Genomic DNA, 22,116 nt, shown 5'->3' with positions numbered 1-22,116 from the left:
GGGCCTCCAGCCAAAACTTTGCGTCCCTCTCCCCGAGATAAGGGGGTCGGAGGGGATGCAGGGGGCTATGTGGGAGAGGGTGGGGGAGAGGACACCCTCTCCCCTTTGTCCCCCTCCCCCCGCTTTCCTTCCCCCCCCTCTCCTCCCCTCCCCTCCGGAGCCGCTCGGGGGGCCGTGCGGGCGGCAGGCAGGGAGGGAGGGAAGGAGGGCAGGAGGGAGGGGGGCTGCGGAGGCGGAGGCAGCGGCGGGACGGAGGCCGGCGGCCGGTCGGTGCTGGAGGAGCGGCGGCGGCACCTGGCGGGCGCGGCGGGGCATCCTTCTCGCCGCGGGTAGGGCGGCGGCAGCGGCATCGGGAGCTGCGCTCGGCCCCGGGGCCGAGCCGGGAGGGACCAGCCCAGCCTCACGCCTCGCCTCGAGGAGGAGGAGGAGGAGGAGTAGGGAGGAGGAAGAGGAGGAGGTGGAGGCTCCGCCGGCTGCTCGCTCCGGCAGAGGCTGCGCTGCCGCGGGAGGAGAGGGGACCATGAGCCGCACCGTGCTGGCCTGGCTGGCGCTCTGCGGGAGCCTGGCGCTCGCTCGAGGTGAGCCGTCGGGGGTCGGGGGTCGGGGTCGGGGGTCCCAAAAGTCTCAGCCCAAGTGCGCGGGTGCCGGGCGGGCGCGGCCGGCGGTGGGTGCCTCCGGTGAGGCTGCCTTTTTGTTCGCGGCTGGGCATGGCACGGACTTAGCTCCGCATCCCAGGCAGAAGCCGGCCAGCCTGCCCCTCCACGGGCACGTTTTGTTTCCCAACTACGTTTAATGAGCGGGGTGAAGACATGCCGGGAGGGCTGAGACGTAACCCAGACGAGCGGCTGGGAAGATTTAACAATACCAGCAGAGCTGTCCACATCTCCTTTTTATTTATTTATTTTTATTTTTATTTTTTTCCTTCTTTCCCCCCCCGCCACACCGCCCCAATCAGCCGTCTTCATTTTAATTTGAAGGCTCGGGGAGCCGGAGGTCCAGCAATCCGCGGAGCAGTTTGCAAACATGTTCGGGGACTTCAGCTTCGCGGCAGCATTGGACAGCTCTCCTCAGGCTCCCCTTTTCCTGCTGCTCTTTAACTAGGGCACCTCCGTCTAAAACATCAGCGGCGCCTTCTCCATCTCTCACCCACCCCCCCCAACAAGCTCGGAAAAAAAAATCCCCAACTCCAGAAAAATAACTTTATGAGTTCTTTTCATCATTATTTGAAATAAGCCTTCACTGTAAGCAGAGTGGGGTTGCCGACTCCTTATTTAAAATAAAAAGAAAAAAAAAAGTTGTCAGGGCGGACCTGGCGGCGGTGCGGGGGGGAGGACGGGGACCGGCGGAGAGGGGAGGAAGGCTCTGGGGTTGGCCGGAGATCACCTGCCCGGTCCCGGCCACCACCACATCCTCTGGGGACGACCTCCGGCACCCCCCCGCCGTCCCTGGAGGCTCCCCCGAGCCCCGGCTGCCGGGCACGGGTGAGGATTTTCGGCCGCCGGGAGCTGCGGCCTCGCCCCCCGGGTGGGGGCTGCTGCGGTCCCTCCATGGGCAAGGCACATCTTGGGGGTGGGGGGAATGAGGAAGACCTTGTTGTTGTCCTGGCTGTACCTCCCCGAAACTGAGTAGAACAAGTGTTATCCCGAGGACTCAGGGAGTATTTTCATTGACTGCGACCTGTTCTCGTCATTGTTCACTTTTTTTTTTTTTTTTTAATTTTAAAATGAAACCCATGAACCGATGTATCAGTAAAATTGAATATTTTATCAGATCTTAAATTATTCAGCACGGTGGCTCCTCAAAATCCAATAACATTCACACGGTTGCAGTGAGCATGTGATAGCTTATGCAAGATGTCATTGTACCTGCAGTTTATGCCTAAAGTCTTTTAAGCAAAAGACACTGCAACTGGCACAAAGTCTAGATGTGCCATTTGGCTTTGCCTTGGGCTTCTGTAGGACTTTGTGGGGTTCACACCTAAGAAGTTTTTTCATTTAAGTCCATGATTTTGCAATGTTTTTAGGTGACTTCAGACCACAGAAAACTTCACAGATATTCTAGAGCTGAGAAATAGGAAGAAAGAGTCCATTTGTTCTGTTCCTGCTTGGGCTGTGATTGTTCAGTTAAGGGTTTGTCCTTGGGTTTCAAAATGGGACAGAAGAAAATTATACAGTCTTTTAATGCTGAAGCAGAATAAAATGCTGCTTGACAAGTCTGATATAGTGGGTTAATTTTGCTCGCTGTCATAATGTTTACTTTTAATAGGTCTTCTCAATTTATGTAGACTCTAGGCACTGTAACTAAGAAACTCATCAGAGAGCAGTTTTTGAACGGTGCAAAACTTTTTGTGCATCGTTTGAACATTACTTCCTGATGAGTCCGTTCACATAATGGAGTATAATGAATGTATCATGAAAACCTACAGTAATGTCATCTGTGCAGTGGTCAGTTCTTTCTTGCTTTCTTCAGGGGTAAATTCCAACTGCAGATCAAAGTTAAATTATACGGTTCGTTTCAGACTTGTGTTTCAAGTCTGCCGTCAAATAGAAAATACCAATTGTTTGTTTGTTGGAGCACTGAAGAGTAATGATGGAGATCAAATTCTGGTCGATTTATCACATCTTAAAAACCTTTTTTTGCTTTTTGCGTTTGGAACACATGCATAGTATATCAGCAAATCATCTTTTTTTCTTTAAAAAATGGGAGAGAGGGATGGGGGAAGGGTTGCAGGAGAGGATGAAAGTCATCCCAGTGGAAGACTGGAATTACCTTCTCTGTGGCTGGTCTGACAAATTTGCAATCTCATGCACTGAAACAGGAGTCTGATTTTCAGAGATGTGTTTGTATGCATGTATATGATGAAGGTAGGCTTCAAGGGTGCAGTGACTTCTACTCCCTAGCTTGCAAGAAAGATGCAGTTGAATTTTTAATGAGGGATATGCTTTTATATTTCTAAACAGCCATAAAGGTTCACATTTGCTTTTGTTGCTGTTCCCTCATCAAATCAGAACAAGAGCAAATCTGATGTTCCACCGTGCAGCAGACAGACAGTAACTACTAGAGTGACTACAGAGACTACAGGAGATTATTTCAGGTGGAACAAATATAGTGCAACAGAAGTAGAGCAAATAGGAACATTTTGTAGGAACATTATTGCCAATAGATTTTTGGAACAGTGAGTGAAGATTGGGATCAAATGTGGGGAAAACATAATTGAAAACTGGTGGCTATCTTAGTCCCCAGATTTACTTCATGGAGCAGGGCAAACTGATCAGCTGTGGTAATGGTACGATGTATTCCATGTCTATGTATTGAATGGTTTTGCAATAGGATCTTCTGAAGATTTACCATCTGAGTTGTCTTTGTCATGGAGCTGATCCTTAAATTGTATTGTACATTTTCATTTTCCTTGTTGCTGAGTTTTTAGGTTTTGTTTGCCTAAAAGCGATAGTGACATTACTGAAATCAAGCAAAGATCTTTCTTGAATTTGTGACTGTGAGCCTGAGATAAAATATTTTGGAACTTTCAAGGAACTGTTTCATAAATATTGCTTTTTCTCCATTACAGTGGGAACCTCCACTCTCTCTGAGGCTTAGAAGTGTCTATAAAATCTCTTTCTGCAGCTGGAATGAGCTGCAATGTGTAAAAATCCTGAGAAACAAGAGAGGTAAACTGTATGTTTGTTCACATGCAACTGTGCCAAGAGACCGAGAAGATCACAGACACTTTTAAAGACCAAGATTCCTGTTTTACTGAACACACCTTTGCCTTTTTGGTTGGCATCTGCTTCTGTACAAACTGCTGACAGTGTGACCCTGCATAATGATTTCCACTGTTCTTTTAACAAATTACATTTGTATTCAAATTGATTTTCCATGACTGTTCCAGAAAGCATATGGCAGATACTCTCTTTCATCCAGTCCGTGTCTGGTCAGCCTAGGACAGAATTTGATGTCAAGCCTTGCGTTCTTATAACTGGATTTAATAGTGCTGGTTGTGTTGTTTTCTTTTATTTTCTTTTATTTTTTTAACGTTCTTTTATTTTTTCAAGTATCCAACTTTGTTTTTCTCTGCCCTACCTACTTAAATCCTGTACATCTTCTTTCAAAGGATATATTTCATATAAAGCTGTGTTTCAATGATAGCGTAGTGAAAAGGGGTACTGTATTATTTTTCATCCTTCCCCCATTTCTCCAGTTGGCATCCAACTGAAAATAAAGGAAGTGATCCACTTTGGAAGTTATTTCAAAAGACAAATGCTTTGCATTAGGATGTTGATTTTTATGCCTTGAACTAGCCATTTATACAGCACTTATCAACACAGCAGCCGTGGCATACTCGCAGCCAGATATCCCATCAATGTAAGTAAAGATACCAGGACCTGGCCGCGGAAAAGCAGTGCTTAAAGAGACTGCAAACGTCAGAGCAAATATATGTTATTCTCAAATTCCTTGTGAATCTCATAGCAGTCAGCATGATATTGTTTTTTATCTCTCTCTTTTTAAAAAAAAAAAAAAAGCATTTACACATTTCAAACTTACATAAGCCCCAGAGCCAACAGCATATCTGAAGTCTTAGAGAACCATCTGCATTGTACTACAAATTATGCTGGGCTTCTTTGTAGCATATCTGAGGCCTAGCTGCCTCAAGTTTGAAAATATGTATTGAGGATCAAAATGCTGTTAATTTATTTTGACTTTAAAAGCATTTGCACGGTGAGAACATTAGCTTCATTTTTATTAGTCAAACAGCACACTAGAAAATGAAAGATGAGTTATGAGATTTAAACCCAAATAAGTATTGTAAGTACCTTAACATTTGCAAACTTAAAAACCTTGGAAAATGCTGTAATATAATTAATGGAGGACCTACACACATATTTAATTCAAAGGGTGTGAAGTGAGGAAATAAGGGGAAAGCCAACATGAGCCTAGTTTCAGTGCAATATATCACTGATAATAGGTCTAGGTTTCCTCTGTAGGGAACTTAGGTTGTACAAGACCTTATCTTAGAGCGAGAGCTGCTCACTGTGTGTACTGACAGTAGGATAAGCCTAATGTCCTAGTGCTATGTATAGAGCACTAAAGCAACAGAGCTTTTGTGCACTTCTTAATGCACAATCAATGAGTTGGCCCACCTGAAAACAAAAACTGTGAGCACAAACTTGGGCACTGGATATTACTTAAGGGTCCCAGAAATTTAGAGGTGCAGAATTTGTGCATGTCTGTCATGTGCAGGTGGTTTGGGATCTTGCAAAATCTCAGTTAAGGTATTGTGGGAATACACTTAACACTTTTGGTGGTGGTGGCGGTTGATCAGCAAGCTGTGCTACTTTCAGTCACAGCATTGATATTCTATTTTAAGTTTAAGAAGTTGAGAAATTAAATAGACCATGGTCCACTAATAAAAAGTCAAGCTAACCTAGCTAATAATTGCAGCATGTGGTGTGTGAGTGAATGCATTAGCCTATGAAACACATGTGAAAAGTTAATTTTGCATGCTGCATAGTAGCCACATACGTATATAGTGAGCATATCCATCCTCTTCAGCTAGTGTGCAGTGGAATTATGTTCACTTATGTGCCACACATCTAGTCTGGTACTTTGTAAACCATTTTCAAAATGTTTAGGTAATGTTAAATAAGACTTCATTGTTGCATTGATGCAGAACTCCATAGTTCAAGGCAAAATCTATTGCATTTGGCAAAAGCAGTAAACATTTAAAACTATTTTTGAGACTTATGATTGTTTTCTTCACTTCACCTCCCAAAACTTCAGTTTTGGCCACTTGTAGGCAAAGGCTCAAAGTCACAGGACTTTAATGGAAGTTGTTTGAAAATACAGAGGAAAGTATTCATCTGCATGGTTCACATGGAGAACCCAGCATATCTTAACAATACCACTTGTGCCTGCAGAAGGCCAGTTTCAGGAGTCAGGACTTGAGACATAGTATTTTAAGCAGTATACCTGAGCATGAAGATGACAGTGGGGAGGAGCAGGAGATGGAGGATGGTCAGTAGGCACAGGGAGATCTGCTCCTTGCTTGGAGCCTGGGCAGGAGCTTTGTACATCTGAGTGGGAAACTGAAGGTGCAAGCAAGGATGTGGACAGCATGGGTTTGTGTCAGCTCTGAAGTGTTTCAGGCCAAGGTTTTAAAATGAGAGTCTCAATTTTGTTCTCTTATGGAACAGGACTTTTTCAGTGTTTTGCAAACAGCCTTCTTTTCCTTCTTCCTGTCCTGCTCCCTTGCAACTCATTGTTTTTCTCAGTTGTTTTCAGTTTTAAACAGCACAAGGCACTTGTGCATAGCCAGACTGTGGCCCTTCTGTAAGGAGAAAGCTACTGTTTAGGCCTAGAGGACATTTTTTTTTTCTTTTTTTTTTTTTTTTTTTGTCTTTGAGTGTTCTCCCAACAGCAACTTTTTGACATAGATGAAAAAAATTGAAAGAGATGATTGCTTTGCCAATTTTTAGCTGAAGTAATTTTATTTGCCACGCTTCTATGTAGGGAGGCTGACAAAATTTTTATAAAAACTGCTTTTTTCCTATCATTGTCAAGATGCTGTGTCAACCTGTATAATTATGGAGAGCTGTGACAGCAGTGGGTAAATAACAGTAATTTCTGCCCTGTGATTACTCATGTCCGTAGGTTTCTACAACAGCAACGCTACAACAGACAATTTAGAAAATACTTTTGGATAAGACTTATATATGCCATGCATGTGAAAAATAGAAAATAAAAGAGAGTTGATTTATTTTAGTTTTAACATTTACATCTTTCTGTCCATCTCCCCCTCATGTACGACAGCCTCTGTCCCTGCTGGATATCATTGCACACAAGCATTGCCTTTAATCCAGGCTTGCTCTCTGATTATTCTCTATTACAGTCCCATAGGCTGTACCACTTTAATCTGTTTGCCAGTTTTCATTTTTCCAGCTAAGTATTATGTTTTGAGACAGTGGCATGGGCTTTGAGACTGTTTTTTTTTTTTTTTTTTTTTTTTTTTTTTTTTTTTTTTTGTTATTCTCACCCTTGGCAGTTTGGGCTTTCAAAACAGAGATGGAGAAAACATCATTTGCTGCCTAACTTGTCAGGTTTCTTACTTGTGTGAGGAATTGCACCGGATTGTCTTACAAGGACTTTTGTAGGTTAAAAAAGAAGATCTAGTAGCTGATTGCTCTCAGATGCTATTCCATAACTATTTAAAAACCACTGAACATCCATTTATTTGAACAATTCCAAGGAAAAATTAGATCAATACAGTGAATGGTATACAGTGTGGATGGGGAAATTATATGCTGTTGTCATGAGAAGTAGCTAAAATGATCTAGTAGTTCTCTTCTATTGTACGTTCTACAGATATTTCTTTAATGATGCTTTTGTCTAATTTCTTAGATGTCTCTTTTATGGCTTACCTCCTGACCTCATATAAAATGATGCATCAGTTATAAGCATTCCTTCAGGATAAAAACCAGCCTCTTTAATAATGACTTTCATTTCCCTAGGTGTGATCAATCCCATCCTGTTCTAACCTCTCGGCTTCCTTCACCAGGCTTCTATTTAATCTGGTGTACTTGCTCGGATGCATGTTGTCTTCTAGAAATGCTGCATTGTCATACCCTGCATCCTTATGCATATGCTTACGCTCTGTGGTTCCTGTGGATGACAGTTATCATTTTTAATTGTAATTAACTGAACTCCTCCCAAAAGGTAGATCTTTGATTCAGCCTGCTACTGAAGTCACAGTGGACAGACAGAGATCAGGAAAGGAAAAAAATAATAATTCAAGCAATGTCAGACGTACTCAGAAATGTAGTCTCAAAAAATGTAGTCAAAAATCAAAGCAACATTCTGAGTCAGAGCCCTGAATTCTGCTGAGTAAAGCGTGGTTGGCAATATGTAGTGGCTGCACATTAAGGCTACATCTATATTACTTCACACATCAAGAGCACTTATTACTCTAGTGTGCCTCAGTATCCTTCAGTATGGTTGGGTAATTATGTGCTAATATACAGCTATAGTGCTGAGTGTGGGTAAAAGTAGGGTAGTAAAAGTTGTGGCTCTGACATGTGGGTAGAGATGCTGCTGCTTGGCCTCTGGAGGGGTGAGGAGCAAGGTCTAGTCTTCTCATTCCATGCAGTTTGCTACTGCTAAGCATCAGGTGATTTGAGAAACTTCGTTGGGTGTTTGGTGGCAAAGCTCCTCTAGTTGCTGTTTGCCACTAATTTCTGTAATTCCAGCACTGGTGACGATCTTAAACAGAGCAAAAGAAGACTGCATTTCTCTGCAATGCTGGTTTTCTGATAGTTCAGCTTCTTGGGTGACTTAGTGGTAGGACTAGCCAAGGCCCAGTGCGGGTGCTATGAAAGGTGTTGGGAAGTGGGAGACAGCAGTGAGTGTCATGGTGTTGTTGGACACTGGATGTGTCCTCACATTCTTTCTACAAGGGAAATTACAGATCCTTTTCTCAGTGACAGCTTTGGTGTTTTTTCCTGAGAAATAGATTTCTGGACCTTCCCCTAAGAGTGCTTGCTGGCTATCAGTGTTTTTGTGAATGTCCCAAGACCGTTTTTCAGTACCAAACAGGTGAACTTAAACCATATTGAGCAGTAACACAAGCTTGCTTGTTTCTCTACCCTAGGCAGAAAATGCCAAGCTCCCTCCCTGTCCCATGCGTGTAGTTATATATCATCTACTGCAGAGACCAGGTACAAAAACCATACCTGTGAGTATGTGTTGAGTTCCTGTCTGTGTGCACTTGCAGTACCTTCCTGCAGGCAGAGGAGCAAGCTCTGTGTTTCTCCTGCCACCTCCCAGCCCAGAGGCATGCTGTCTTACTGTCCCAGGGCCAATCAAGTGCTGATTAACAAAAATGTTCCTGGTAGGCTATTTTGATGACAGTAGATTACAGTGTTTTTCTTCCCTAATTACTATGTACAAACTATTTAGCTTGTGGATAAAGATCACTCCCTGGCCACAGAGAGCAGTCAGGAGGAGCTGCCTCCCTGCCAGACTCTCCCTTTGCTCATTCGTGGGCAAGCAAACTGCTTTAAGCTGTTGGTGAGGAGACGTGGCTCTGGCTCCTCCGTTTGGGCTAACTGAAGCCTGAGCAGGGGGAGAGAAGCAGCCAAAATTAATGAGTAAACCATGACATGCTTCAGTTACTCCATGGGGAAACTCTTCAAAATGTAGACCTAAAATATTTCAGTTATTTATTCTGGTAGCAGTTCATGTGAATGTATGCCTGTTGAGTCTGGCCATTGGGTTGGACAAAGGTGCATCCTTCAGTGAGTACGTGACTTGATGAAGTGCTGTGCCATTCCCAGTGGCAGCATCCCTTTGCCCCAACCTTACACACTAGCTCTGTGTCTCTTCCTGGGGTCTGAAACCAGTGGTTGATTAATTTTTACCAATTTGGTGTGCTGACAATTTTTTTTTAGTATACAAGTTTTGAAAGTTTTTGTATGTTTCCTGTAGAAAGCAATAAATAATTAAGTATAGGTAAACTACTTTCTTTTCCAGTAGGAGACTTAAATCTCAACTAAACGTTTACTTTTAAGGCAGGGGAGAGAAGGAGGAAAAACCCAAAACTGAGCCCCAAGTTAACTGAGATAAAGATTAATCAGATTACATATTTATAATGAGATTACATATTACATACAGTTTTCTGAACTGGGCACCACCATTTTCCAAGCTGAAGAACTGTAGCAAGACATAAAGGAAGTTTTTTTCTTGCATGTTTTTGGAGGTTCAGGAAGGTATTCTTTCACCCTGTAGATCTTCTAATCTGGCAGATATTCCTAATGTTTTATGCCAGCATCTTCCATAGCAACTTTTTTTTTTTTTTTTTTTTTTTTTTTTTTTTTTTTCCCCCTCCTCTTTTCTTGAAGTGTTTGCACTTTCCAGATGCTACAAAAAGCATCCCTGAAGTCTGAGGACAAAGGTCAATAGATCATATTGAAAGGCATCTACTTTCAAGAAAAATAATGAAATTTGATGTCTTACATCTACTTATCTAGAGCCTGGATGGGAGGTCTCGTGTAGCGTAAGTCTCTCCACTGCAAATATTGCAGCTGGTTGCACATGGATTTTACAGTGTATGTGTGGTGTTAGCATGCTAGTGATATTTACCCAAAGACTTGCACGGATCTCACAAACAGGTAATCTTCTAGAATTGCTGTTTCAGGAAAACTCTTAGTTGGAGTTATTTTGGTGTTCCTGCTTTATTACTGTATATGCAAGAGATTCTCATTTCTTTTCCATTTTCAAAATGAGGTGTTAGAAGCTTTTAAAATTCAAATTGCAAATGCCCAGTCTGTTTACAGCATGGTATATGTATTTTGTAACAGTTGGAATAATTTTTAAAAGCCTTTAATATAGGATCTCAGAACAGATTTTCTGTAGAAAAAGCAGCTTCAGAACGGGTATAGTTTTGTTCTGCCCATTTTCCTGTTAAGATATAGCAGTAAAATTACTGAAGATTTTAGACATATTACATCTGTTCTTTGAAAGAGAACAGCATAAAAGACATAAAATTACTGCTCCAGTAGATTACAATCTGTAGTGTATATCTGCTGAAACTGACTTTATAGGTGGTGCTTCTTCTAAATTGATGTAGTTTAAAAATAAAATACTAACTTCTTTCGGCTCATACCTTCCTCAAGCAGTGCAATAATGCTGCATCATATCTCTGCTCTTCAGCCACGTAGGCTGTTCCTGGAGGCTGAGCTCTGGGGAGCAGACTGAAGGCCACGATGTAGGGACAGAGATGCTCTACCAGGGAAGGATGATCCTGTGCAAGGTGCTTGCTGTTGCCGTCAGGGTGGAAAGGGAGTGTACTTAGTCTTTAGCCTCTTTAGGGCAGAGTACAGACCTTATTTTCCTGATGGGAATGAGCACTCAAAAGAAATCATGTCTGTGTGGTATGTTGCCAGTGTGCAGATGTCGCTATATGATCCTGTATATACAGGACCACTCATAGGTGGTCAGTCTTTGAATGTGCTGCAGTGGTGTAAATTGTAAAATAAATGTATTGGCAGGAGAGGATGGGGAATTACTGTATGGCCCTGCAGTGTTTGTGGTGGCTTTTGACTTATTCTGGCAGATCTGTAAGCGCTGACACAAGGCAGATCTTTATGTAGTATTTATGTTCCGCAATGTTCACCAAAAACTGAATAATAGTAATGGCATTTGTAAAGAAAAAAGGGTTTCTGCATTCAGTACAGCCATTTTAGGCTTTCCAATTTTATTTATTTATTTATTTATTTATTTATTTTTATTTATTTATTTTTCTGGGATCATTTCCCTGCATTAGAAATTACTATATTTATCCTTGGTATCTGTGTAGTGACCTAGTTTGTTTATCACTAACTACTCAGAATTTTTACTGTTGCCTAGAAGAGTAAAGAGGTGTGTATTTATATTTGTGGGAAGAGAGACGTGCAGGTCTCTTGTTTGTTTGCCTGGGCTTTTTATTTCTTCAAGCCTGGTTTTTATGAGGTCCTACTTTCTTCCTCTGCACAAAGGGTTTCCGTGCCTTTTTCCCTTCCGTTTTCCTGGAACTCTTGTGATAAATTGAAAGCTTTCTAATAGATCTAAAAATTATCAGTGTTACATGCGATAATGGCCAAGGTCTAGAGTCAGCCACAATTGCAGTACAGTTAGGGCAGAAAATGCAGACAAAAGGCTTCACTTTGTCAAACGCAGTGTTATTTCAAAGTGTTTTTCACATTTAAGGTTTATATTGTACCTTAAACCACTTCTCTTCTCTGGACTATTATTTTATCCTTTTTTTTTTTTTTAATACAATTTTCTTTTTCCCTATCATTGAATGGACATGAGCTTATGGATTTCTGTTTTTTCAGTTGATGTTTCAAAGACCGAGGACCCTGGTAGATATTAATCCAAGTTTGATGTTGAAAGTAGGTTGCTCTTCACATTTAACTCTTTCAGGAATCTGGATTTTCGTGGCTTCTCTCAGCTTTAGTAACCCTGGGACACCTCCTGTGAATACAGTGGAATAACTTTACACCAAAGCTTCCCCTAAATTAATGCCAGTGTTTGGCAAAACCTTTACTTGTATTGCAAGCTGTCTCTTTATGTTCAAATCAGGTAACTAAATCTTCAAATCGTATATGTAGGTTTATTATTAGTGTTGGTAAATTTGAGGTTTATATGGTTTCACAGAACCTTCAAGAGCTGCAGTAGAGCTCATTACAGAATGGGCTAAAACCTCTCTGAGATTTTGTTTTGTTTTATTGCATTTTCGGGTTTGGACTCCTTTCTCTCTCAGGCAAAAACATAGAGGAAAAACTGCCAGCACTGCACTAGGTGTGTTTGTGCCCTAATTGTTGCAGGTCTTTTTATGGTATGATACGGGGCCCTTAATTTGGGTTGCTTGCCAGCATTGTATGAATCACCTGTCAACTTTTTGCAATACTAAATGGTGAAGTCATCCCTTTGCAGTAAACTTTGCAGTAAGTTGAGTAACAGTGTGTGCACCTGAAATGAAAACCTCTGTCTGTCAAATATAGGTGTTATAAGTGGTCATTTACTCTTGGGAGAACATGATTCATTTATGATTATATGCCAGACAAGATTGCCCCTGGTGTGGGCTGGACCAACCACTGTGGTACATCTCAGTGACCTTGGCCCAGAAGAAGAGTACTGAGAAATGATGCTGCTTCCCCAGTCTCAGGCTGCAGGAATGAGTATGGGGGAGAACAAACACAATTTTAACAGCGTCTTGTAAAGACTCCAAGAAGCCAACAACTCAGTCCTTCACTGCAAGGGAGGAGGGAAATATAGAGGACCACTTTCAAATGAACTGTGGAAAACAGGGGTACTAAACTCTGCCTTTGCCTCAGTCCTCCACAGCCAGGTCTGCCAGATCTCTGTGGAAGATGGGTGAAGGACAGAAATAACCAGCAGTGAGTGAGCAAGAAGTCAGGGAGATGTGAAACGACTTGACATGGGACAAGAGGACAAGATGGGCTGCACCTGAGGGTGGTGACAGCTGGTTGATGTCCATGCAGAGTGACGCCTCTGTAAAGTCTGGGAGGTTGTGGAGATCCAGGGAGGTCCCCAGAGACCAAAGAAATGAAAGTGTTGCACTTTTTTTTTTCAAAAAGATGATCTGGGAAATTCCAGGCTGGTCAGCCTGGCTTTTGTTCCTAAGAATATCATGGAGCACCTGGAGGAGAAGGTGACTGGGCGCTGTCAGCATGGGAATAAATCACACGTGGCCCACCTGTTGGCCTTGTGGGAAGAAATGGCTGGTTTGTGGATGGTGGGAGACCAGTGGGTGTCATGTACCTGGTTTGTAGCAAGGCACTGTTGCTGTTCTCACATCCAACATGGGCCGTGATGGTTTGGATGGACAGAGAACAGGATGGTTAAAAACTGGTTGGATGATGGTGCTTAGAGGGCAGTGGTCAATTGAGCCATATTGACACTGCTGGGGCATATCTGGGACATCTGCCGTTTTTGATCTTTATCAGTTACCTGAAGGAGGTGATGGAGTGAGTGCTTTCCACTTGAGAGTGCAGGTAACACCAAACTGGGTCAGCCAGTGTATGCACTGAAGGACAGGGCTGTCACTCAGAGAAGCCAGACTTAAGATCATCTACAGAGTACACCTGCTTTTTTGTTGTTGTTGTTTTTGTTGTTGTTTTTGTTTGTTTGTTTGTTTGCTTATTTACTTTGTAATTGTTGCTTATAATTAATAAACAAGTCTAAACTGCATTAAACAAGCTGTGATTTCCAGTGCTAATGTTTTGTTGTTTTTTTTTTTTTTTTTCTTTTCTTTTGCAGTTTTCACTTTATAGTTTTTTGTCTGTGTGGGCTGGCAGTAAGAACCCAAAAAGAAAAATTTACTTCCATTATTAACTTCCTTTTATGTTTGTTTATGAAATAGAGATGAAAAAAATGGTTGACAGTACATAGAGATCCTCCTTGAACATTTTCTTCCTTGAGATAGTAGTAATGGAAATGTCCAATTTCCAGATAGTGACAACAAAACATCTATTTCAAGTATATTGGAATGAAGTTATGAGTCTGCATTTTAAAATGCAATCTGGATTTGGCACAAGAGATCTCAGATAGAAAACTCCAGCTAAGATGATGAGATTTATAGATCTAAGATTCAGTGTTCATGCAAAGAGTTTAACAATTCTGCTGATATGTATGTTAAGGGAAGAAATTAAAATGAACTGAATTGGTGATTCATTTTGGTTACACTCTGGGTGTAGACCAGACATTTTCTAATAATTAATTATCTAATTTAAAACTTCCCTGTTTCCTGGCTGTAGTAAGAAATTAAATATTTTGTATAATAAAGCAGCTGATCTTTAAAACTGATGGGAAGGGATGTTATATTTTTCTTAAAAACTATAGGCTCTTCAGTTCACTGGGCTCCGCTTCAAGGAATTAGTTCTGAGCAAATTAGCCAGTAAAATGAATGTACCCTGCACTGATTTATTAACAAAAGCTATGTATAAACAGAGCTGATCAGTATATGGAAATTGTGTAAGAAAAATAAAAATATGCATAAATTAAAGTCTTGATTGCTGGCCATAGATCATGTGTTATATTTCTCTTACTTCCATATGAAATGTTTCTTTTACTTAAAAAATGAATAAATGTAGGTTGAATAAGCTGAGCGGTTCTGGGAAGTTTTCACTGCCTTTGATTGCCTTCATTATAAATTGAGAGTGCTCAGTAGAATTTAGAATAAAAAAGGCACAATCTTACAATGTTGTGGATTCTGGAAAATGTATTCTGAGATTAAGTATTTCACTCTTTATCACACAAACCATCAACCTAGAATTATGTTCAGTGTCAATGCTCATATTCCTCTATTTTCTTCTAATGCTACAACAAAGACTCTCTACCAGCCAAATGTACCTCTGTGAAAATCCCAAATTAAGGGTGTCCTTGTCTTTGTCAACTTTTTCATTACAGTTCTGAAATGGTAACAATACTGCTGATACGGCACTAGTAGCATAATGTGTGGAGGTTGCTAAGAATATTTGACAGAACAGTTGTTGATTCCTCTTACTCCTATTTAGTGCATTTGCCTGAAGTAATAAGGCGACTGTGGTTTATTTTTCAAGCCACTGGCTTGATTTCCAGTTATGCATCTACCCTACTACTGTTCCTATAATTTCAAATCTAGTGCATGAAATTGCTTTGCAAATATTACTGTTAATAAGCGGGGTAGGTAGTACTCTTTATTTGTAAGAAGAGTAGAACCAGTGCCATAGTACAAGGTTTAGTGACCAGTCTTTGAAGACCGTGGTTGGGTAAGTCTCATTGGTTTTAAATACTTTTTCTCTCACAGTTAGTAGGGATGCCTCAATTGGCACCTCTGCATTGTAGCATGTATGTAGATAACTACACAAAAAAAAAGAAAAACAAAACACAATGCTGCAGCCTAAGGATGGGAGAAAATGCTGGCTGAACACAGGAGGAGCCTAATCCTGATCCAAATGGCTATACTGCTAGTCTGGTATGACTAAAGGTCTGGTGTGACAAGGAGAGTTTTACAAATACGTTTAGAAAAGATGAAAGGCAGCTTTGCTGAACTTCTCAAAAATACCTTTGCAAGGCTAAAGGGCAGTGTGGGAGAGAATGAAACACAAGCTGATTTGGAAATGAATTTTCAAATACACGGAAGGTTCAGCTAGACTTCTTATTACTGGGTAAGAGATGATACATTACAAGAGATCCTTTCCAAGAGCTTTGAAAGTACAAAGTGACATAGGTTGGGTGTGATAGGAAAGGGCGAGAAAATATAGCAGTGATCTTAGTTAAAGCAAAGTGCTTGTGTAATGCTTCACAGCAGTATTCAGAAAGTCACCTTCTATTCAATTTCTGAAAGCATGAGTGAAAGATGACAAATTAATACAAATTCAAGAAGAATGAGACCTTGTGATGATTAGCTATGCCAGTGGATAAGAAAGGTAGTGTCTTAGAGATGCGGTTAAGGAAAAAAATTGGCAGAACATCAGCCAGTGATGGTTCTCACTTTCACGCTTTTTAGAATCAAGTGGCAAGCAAAGTAATACTGGTTTGTATTGCAGTATTATTTGTTGCACTATGTAAGCTTTTGTAACTGAGGATCCTTCATGTACTGGGAGGAAATGAAGACTTCAAGGGAGTGCATTAACACAGTTAGCATGCTTCTAGAAGTTGAAGATTAGGGCTCAAATCTTAATTCACCTTTATTCAGACCTCTTCTTCTGTCCAGAAATTCTGGCATGCATCAGGAAGAGCTCTTCTGTCTGTCCATGGGGGATGCAAATACATGAAAGAAGTAGCAAAAAGGGGCAACTTTTCCCTAAAAAGTGTTTAAATCAACTAATTGGATGTTTCCATCTGTTACTGCAGAATCTGTTGTAGAGATTTTGGTGAATAAACTAATTAATTTCAGTCTTAAGCGCTAGTGCCTGTTTTTCTTTAAGAGGGAAGGGTATGCCATCCCTTCTCCAGAAAGAGAGATTCAAGGAACATGGGGACTTATGAGCTCCCAGACCCAAGTGAATATGCAAGAATTATTCTATATACTGTACTTGGCTGAAGGTCTGAGACCCACATACCCTTCATGCTGCCATGGCCTTTTTCTTTGGCTGGGTTTCCAAGGAAAGGAAATTCAGATTCCTTGATCTGGTATGCTCTGTAATTACTCCAAGCTAATCTGGATAATAAGGGGACTGTAGCTTTGGGACTAGTCATGTAGTCAGCTGAGAGAGCTTTTCAGATTTAGTTCCTAAAGACCAAAGTATAAGTCATTTGGGGAAAAAAGGGTGGAAATTAAAAATAAAAAAAAAAAAAAAAAAAAAAAAAAAAGGCTTTTTAACACTGTCAATACAAATGTTATGTTAAGCAGAACTAGCAGAACTGAAAAGCTGGGTAATTTTTGCAGGCAGATCATGACAATATCATTAGCCTTAAAAAAAATAATAATAAAATAAAATTTAAAAAATTGGTGGATCATTTAATTGGGCTGACTTCTAGAAAAGTATTTACCTTAGGCAATATCCATGAATGTTTAGATGACAATGTGTAATGATTCAATGAACTCACTGAGTACTAGAACGTGTTTCAAGAGAGAAAGAGAGAGAAATGTGATTTTGTGTTAAGCAGCATTAGTCAGGTCCAATTTATCCTACAGGGGAAAAACATCTCTGGAGAAAGTTGTGATGAGTGGTAAATGTAGGTAGTTTGAGACACTGATCTGCAGGCTAAGGCCAAATGATGGTCATTAGTCGACATCAGTAAAACACGTTTGCTTGTTTGTAAGTACTGGCAGCAGACTTCCCTCATCCTCTTCTCCTCTCTTCTCCCCCCCCCCACCCCACAAAAAAAAAAAAAAAAAGGAAAAAAAGAAGCCAAACCACCACCACCACCAAAAAAGAACACCCTGCATAGCTCCTTTAGAACACAAAAAGAGTACTAACCAGCAGTTGACACCAAGAGTATTTTTTTGAAGATAGATCTCTAAACAATTTTATAAGTGTAGGGTCAGAATTGTCAGGAGGGGATTCAAACTTAAATGAGTTAATTGGTTGTGGGACCCTGACTTACATTTGTGCTCTAATTGCAGAATATGTGTGCTACTGAAGGAAGATGAGGATCTGTGCATTTTTCTATAGCCACCATTTTCAAAATATTTCAGGTGTCTTGTACTTAAATAGTATTAAGAAAGCTGTATGGAACATTGAGAAAGAAATAATCTTACATAATGCTTCCAGCATGCAAAAACTAAGGAAGGGATTCCATCTTCTCGTAACTCTACATTAATTTGGTCAATTCTTTAAACAGTTTAAATTAAGTTTTGCTTCCTTTTAAAGATGAAAAAGACTGGTCTTAAGCTATAGCTAAAAATAAATCAGATTAAAAGATTTGTACTTCTCTTACCTGGCTTTTGTGGAATGGTGTTAAGGAAACGCAACAGTCTTTGTTTACCCTTAGGCTTTTAACATCTCAGATTATTATAAGATTTTAGGTGGACATTATTTACTGTGAGAGTAAAACAAAGGGAAGATAGATATGTGAACACTTTTATCCAGATCTGAAAAAAAAAAAAATAGCAGAATGCCATTGCAGAAATAGTTATAGGTGAGAACTGGAGAAAATGAACCATAGAGGTACAAGTAACTTACAGTATTTATGCTTTTTTTTTTTTTTTTTTTTTTTTTTTTTTTTTTTTTTTTTCCATAGCCTTCTGTCAGCTGTTGCTGTTTTAAGAAGGAGCCTTGCTTCTGGTTGAAAACCAGAGACTGGGTTTTGGGCATCTTTGGACTGCCTCTGATTTCTACCAGCTGGAACTATTAAAAAATTCTACCAGCCCCAGGTCTTTCACAGAGAACAGAACCTTAAAGGCTGCTCTTTCCCTCTATTTTCTTTTATAGGCATGAATTGTGCAAAGCTTTAGTTGCTACATGACTTATGACAAGGGCATGCAAGAAAGTAAAGTTTTGCTAGCACTTTCCATAGCCATTTATACTCTGTAGTTTGTGAGCATCCATCTAATTCACTGATTTAAATAAATAAATAAATAAAAGGCATTAAAATAATACTATTTTAGCTTAAGAAAAAAGAAAGGAAAAATGGAAATAAGTTGAATAGCTGTAAAACAGAGAGCAAAAACACAATAAAGACGAGATGCATTTGAGTATGATGATACTATGAAGCCATACTGCACCAGTAACATTTCAAGTATCTAGACATGATACTTACTGGTATCAGTTGGCCTTGGAAGCTTGAGATGTGTTCCTTGTGTTTTATTTTTTTTTACTAACTCTCTGTATTGCTTGCTTTTCACTCTTCTAATAAAAGGAGGTTACAGATGCATTTTGGATGTGAGTGTTGGCTGTGGCATGTCATAAACTTTCTTGATTTTTTATTTTGCTTGATAAAAACTCATTGTATCTGTAAAAATGATCCTCAAAAAATCTTGACTTTTTAAATCATACTTCAGGTCAATTCTGCAGCTGTTTTATGTGGTGATTGAGCAAAATGGAGCTACCTTTCTGAGGTTTTCTGTATTTTTGAGCTTGTTTATCTTAGCAGGATACAGCCAATACTTATTTAAGTAGGTCACAAATTTTTGGTGATGCTTGTGCTGTGGTCACTTGGAACGAGCTTTGCGATGAAACAATATGAAAGGTTAGTGCCGGGAAGGAGGTTTCTTTGATGGTTATGAAAGCATGTGTAGATATAGTGTCCTTTTCAATATAAGATGAAAGGCTTTTTCCACTTCTCCTCTGTAGAACAGACATTTTGTTTTGGTTTTATCTGTTTGTTTCTCCCAACTTTGGTAATGATACTGTGTTCCAATGGGTTAGTTTGAGAAGAATCAGGGAAGTGTTCTTAAGAATTTTAATCAAATTAGTGAAATGATGTATTTGAATGAAGAAGAGAGGAATATAACCTTTGACAAATCCAACAGAACAAACTTTCTCCTGTTTATTTCAATCACCTCCCTCCCTGTGACCAGTGTTAGTAAATCCAAATAAAACCAAGAGATTGCTGGACAAATGGACAAAACAAATAGTTTTGAGATTTGTACCTGAAGAGATTGTTTTCTGGTCACAAAGACCAACAGGTTTCAAATGCTTATGCTTCTAAATTAGAGGGTTAAAATATACTCCTTTGATGACAGCTATGCTAGAGTTATTTTTTAGCCATTTCCTATTTATGTCATTAACTTCTTAAGTACTAAAATTTTTAAGAGAGAGAAAGTAAATCATACTGATCACAGGCTTCTGTTAAATAGAAACAGTAATTTTCTGCACTAGAATTGCATGCATTTTTCATTTTAAAATAATTAGATGTATATAGTGAATCAGCTTAAAATTTCCAATTAAAATCACCGAGTAATATAAAAGAACTTCCTGAAGAAAATGAAATTCCAGACTTCCATAACTATCTTCAGAAGAAAATGAATGTATATAATACTTTTTTTTTTTTTTTTTTTTTTTTTTGGTAAAAGATGAAGCCGTTGCTCTTCATAAAAAGCAGAGTGCAAAGAAAAGATGAGTACTTATATTAGAGGAGCCATAAGAATTACATATTTCCTGAATACAGTGGCTAGTATCGGAAATGTAATGGTTGCTCAGTTAGGTCTTCATGTTTATCAAGGTATTTCAAATGCTACATTAAGTAATAAAAAACAAACAAAAAACAAACAAACAAACAAAAAAAAAATAAAATCATAGTCTGTTTAATCCCACAGGGAAATGTATACATTCCTTCTTAGGCTTGTGAATGAACACCCAATTATTTCAGCATTCCCTCTGCTATTCTTTTAGGCAGAAGCTAGATTTTTGGCTGCACTTCAACAGGGACTTACTGGATTTGACAGTCAGCAGTGATGTGGCTATCTGAAATGGGAGCGATGTGTTTTCTTTCACCAGTAATGCCACAAGAGGATTTAAATCATCTGGCAAAATTTTAGTCAGGAACTATACCAAGAGCAAAGATTGAGCGGAGCAGAATCATCAAAATGATAGACCAGGAGAGGTAAGTCAAAGAGAAATGAGAACTTAACAATATAGATGATAGCAACACACCATCTGAGTCATTTACAGTCCTTGATTTTTTTAAATTCAATTGTGTGTTACAAATGTATTATGGGTGTTTTACCCAGCTGGGTAGCTGAGGTCAACCACAACCATTCTCTCACTCCCCCTCCTCGAAGGGAAAAGGGGAGAAAATACAATCGAAAGGGCTCAAGGGCTGAGATAAGGACAGGGAGATCACTCAACAATTACCATCACCAGCAAAATAGACATAGACTAAGGAGATTAATGTAATTTATTAGCCATTACTAACAGACTAGAGCAGTGAGAACTAAAAGTCAAGTAAAATCACCTTCATCCCACCCAGCCTCTTCTACCTCCTCCTGAGTGGCGCTGGGGAACAGGGACTAGGGGCTGCGGTCAGTCCCTGACACTTCATCTCCTCTCCTCCTTCAGGGTTCCTCTCTGCTCCTGCTCCCCCTGGGGTTCCTCCCACGGGATGCCGTCCGTCCTGAACTGAGCAGGCGGGGGCTGCCCACAGGCAGCAGCTCTTCAGGAACTGCTCCCACACGGCTCCATCCCACGGGGTCCATCCATCCCCCAGGAGCAAACTGCTCCAGCACGGGTCCCCCACAGGTGGGCGGCAGCTCCTCCCAGACCCCCTGCTCCTGCGTGGGCTCCTCTCCATGGGCTGCAGCTCTGGCCCGGGGCCTGCTCCTGCGGGGGCTCTCCATGGGCCGCAGCCTCCTCCAGGCCACATCCACCTGCTCCACCGGGGGCTCCTCCACCCATGGGGGTCTGCAGCGTGGAGATCTGCTCCATGTGGGACCCATGGGCTGCAGGGGGACAGCCTGCTCCACCAGGGGCCTCTCCCTGCACAGGCTGCAGGGGAACTGCTGCTGCCTGCCTGGAGCACCTCCTGCCTCCTTCTGCACTCACCTGGGGGCTCCAGGGCTGGTGCTCACTCCTTTCTTTCCCCCAAGCTGCTTTGTCACAGCAGTTTTTTTTCTTCTCCATCTCTTAAATCTGCTCTCACAAAGGCACAAACAACATCACTTACTAGCTCGGCTCTGGCCAGAAGCGTTTCCCTCTGGAGGTGAGTGAAACTGGCTCTTACCTAACATGGTGCAGCTTCTGGGTTCTTTTCACAGAGGCCACTCCTGCAGCCAGCCCCCCACTACCAAAACCTTGCCATGTAAACCCAATACACATATTTGTTTGGGGGTGAAGCTAAATCTCTTAAGGACAAGAAAGAAAACCACCTCCAAATGAGTCTGAGTGAGTTTGGCGTGGTTGCGTGTAAGACCTTTAATAGTGCTAAAGGGTAGCTCTCTCTGTTTGTTAATAGATTAGGTACCAGCAGGTGGGGCTGAAGGTTACACAGCTTTTGTAGATTTTTATGAAGACTAAAGACATTTCTGTTTTCCACTGGAACTGCTTATGAAAATGGATTCTTATCTGAATGAAAGTCAACTCTGATAAAATACTAATTAAAAGTTTTGGGACATTCCACATCTGAATTGACATATTCGATCCATGATAATCAACAGAAATGCCCTTTCCCTGTGTGAGAGTCATATTCTTAGGATTG

General features: G+C 40.7%; 1 protein-coding gene across 2 annotated transcripts in view; it reads left to right on the top strand.

The window, feature by feature from the left end:
* Positions 1–294: 294 nt before the first annotated feature.
* EDIL3 (EGF like repeats and discoidin domains 3) overlaps positions 295–22,116 on the top strand; it is a 268,921-nt gene continuing 247,099 nt past the window's right edge. Inside the window, exon 1 of one of the 2 annotated variants that reach the window (XM_084503482.1) lies at positions 295–578. In XM_084503482.1, the coding sequence (XP_084359608.1) occupies positions 521–578 (58 nt within the window). In that variant the 5' untranslated portion in view covers positions 295–520. The remainder of the gene's footprint in view (positions 579–22,116) is intronic. The other variant, XM_084503481.1, reaches the window with a different exon arrangement.

This window comes from Aythya ferina (genome assembly GCF_964211825.1).
Source record: "Aythya ferina genome assembly, chromosome: Z".
Lineage (NCBI taxonomy): Eukaryota > Metazoa > Chordata > Aves > Anseriformes > Anatidae > Aythya > Aythya ferina.
The sequence above is the reverse complement of the archived record's forward strand: the minus strand, read 5'-3'. Positions and strand labels throughout refer to the sequence as shown.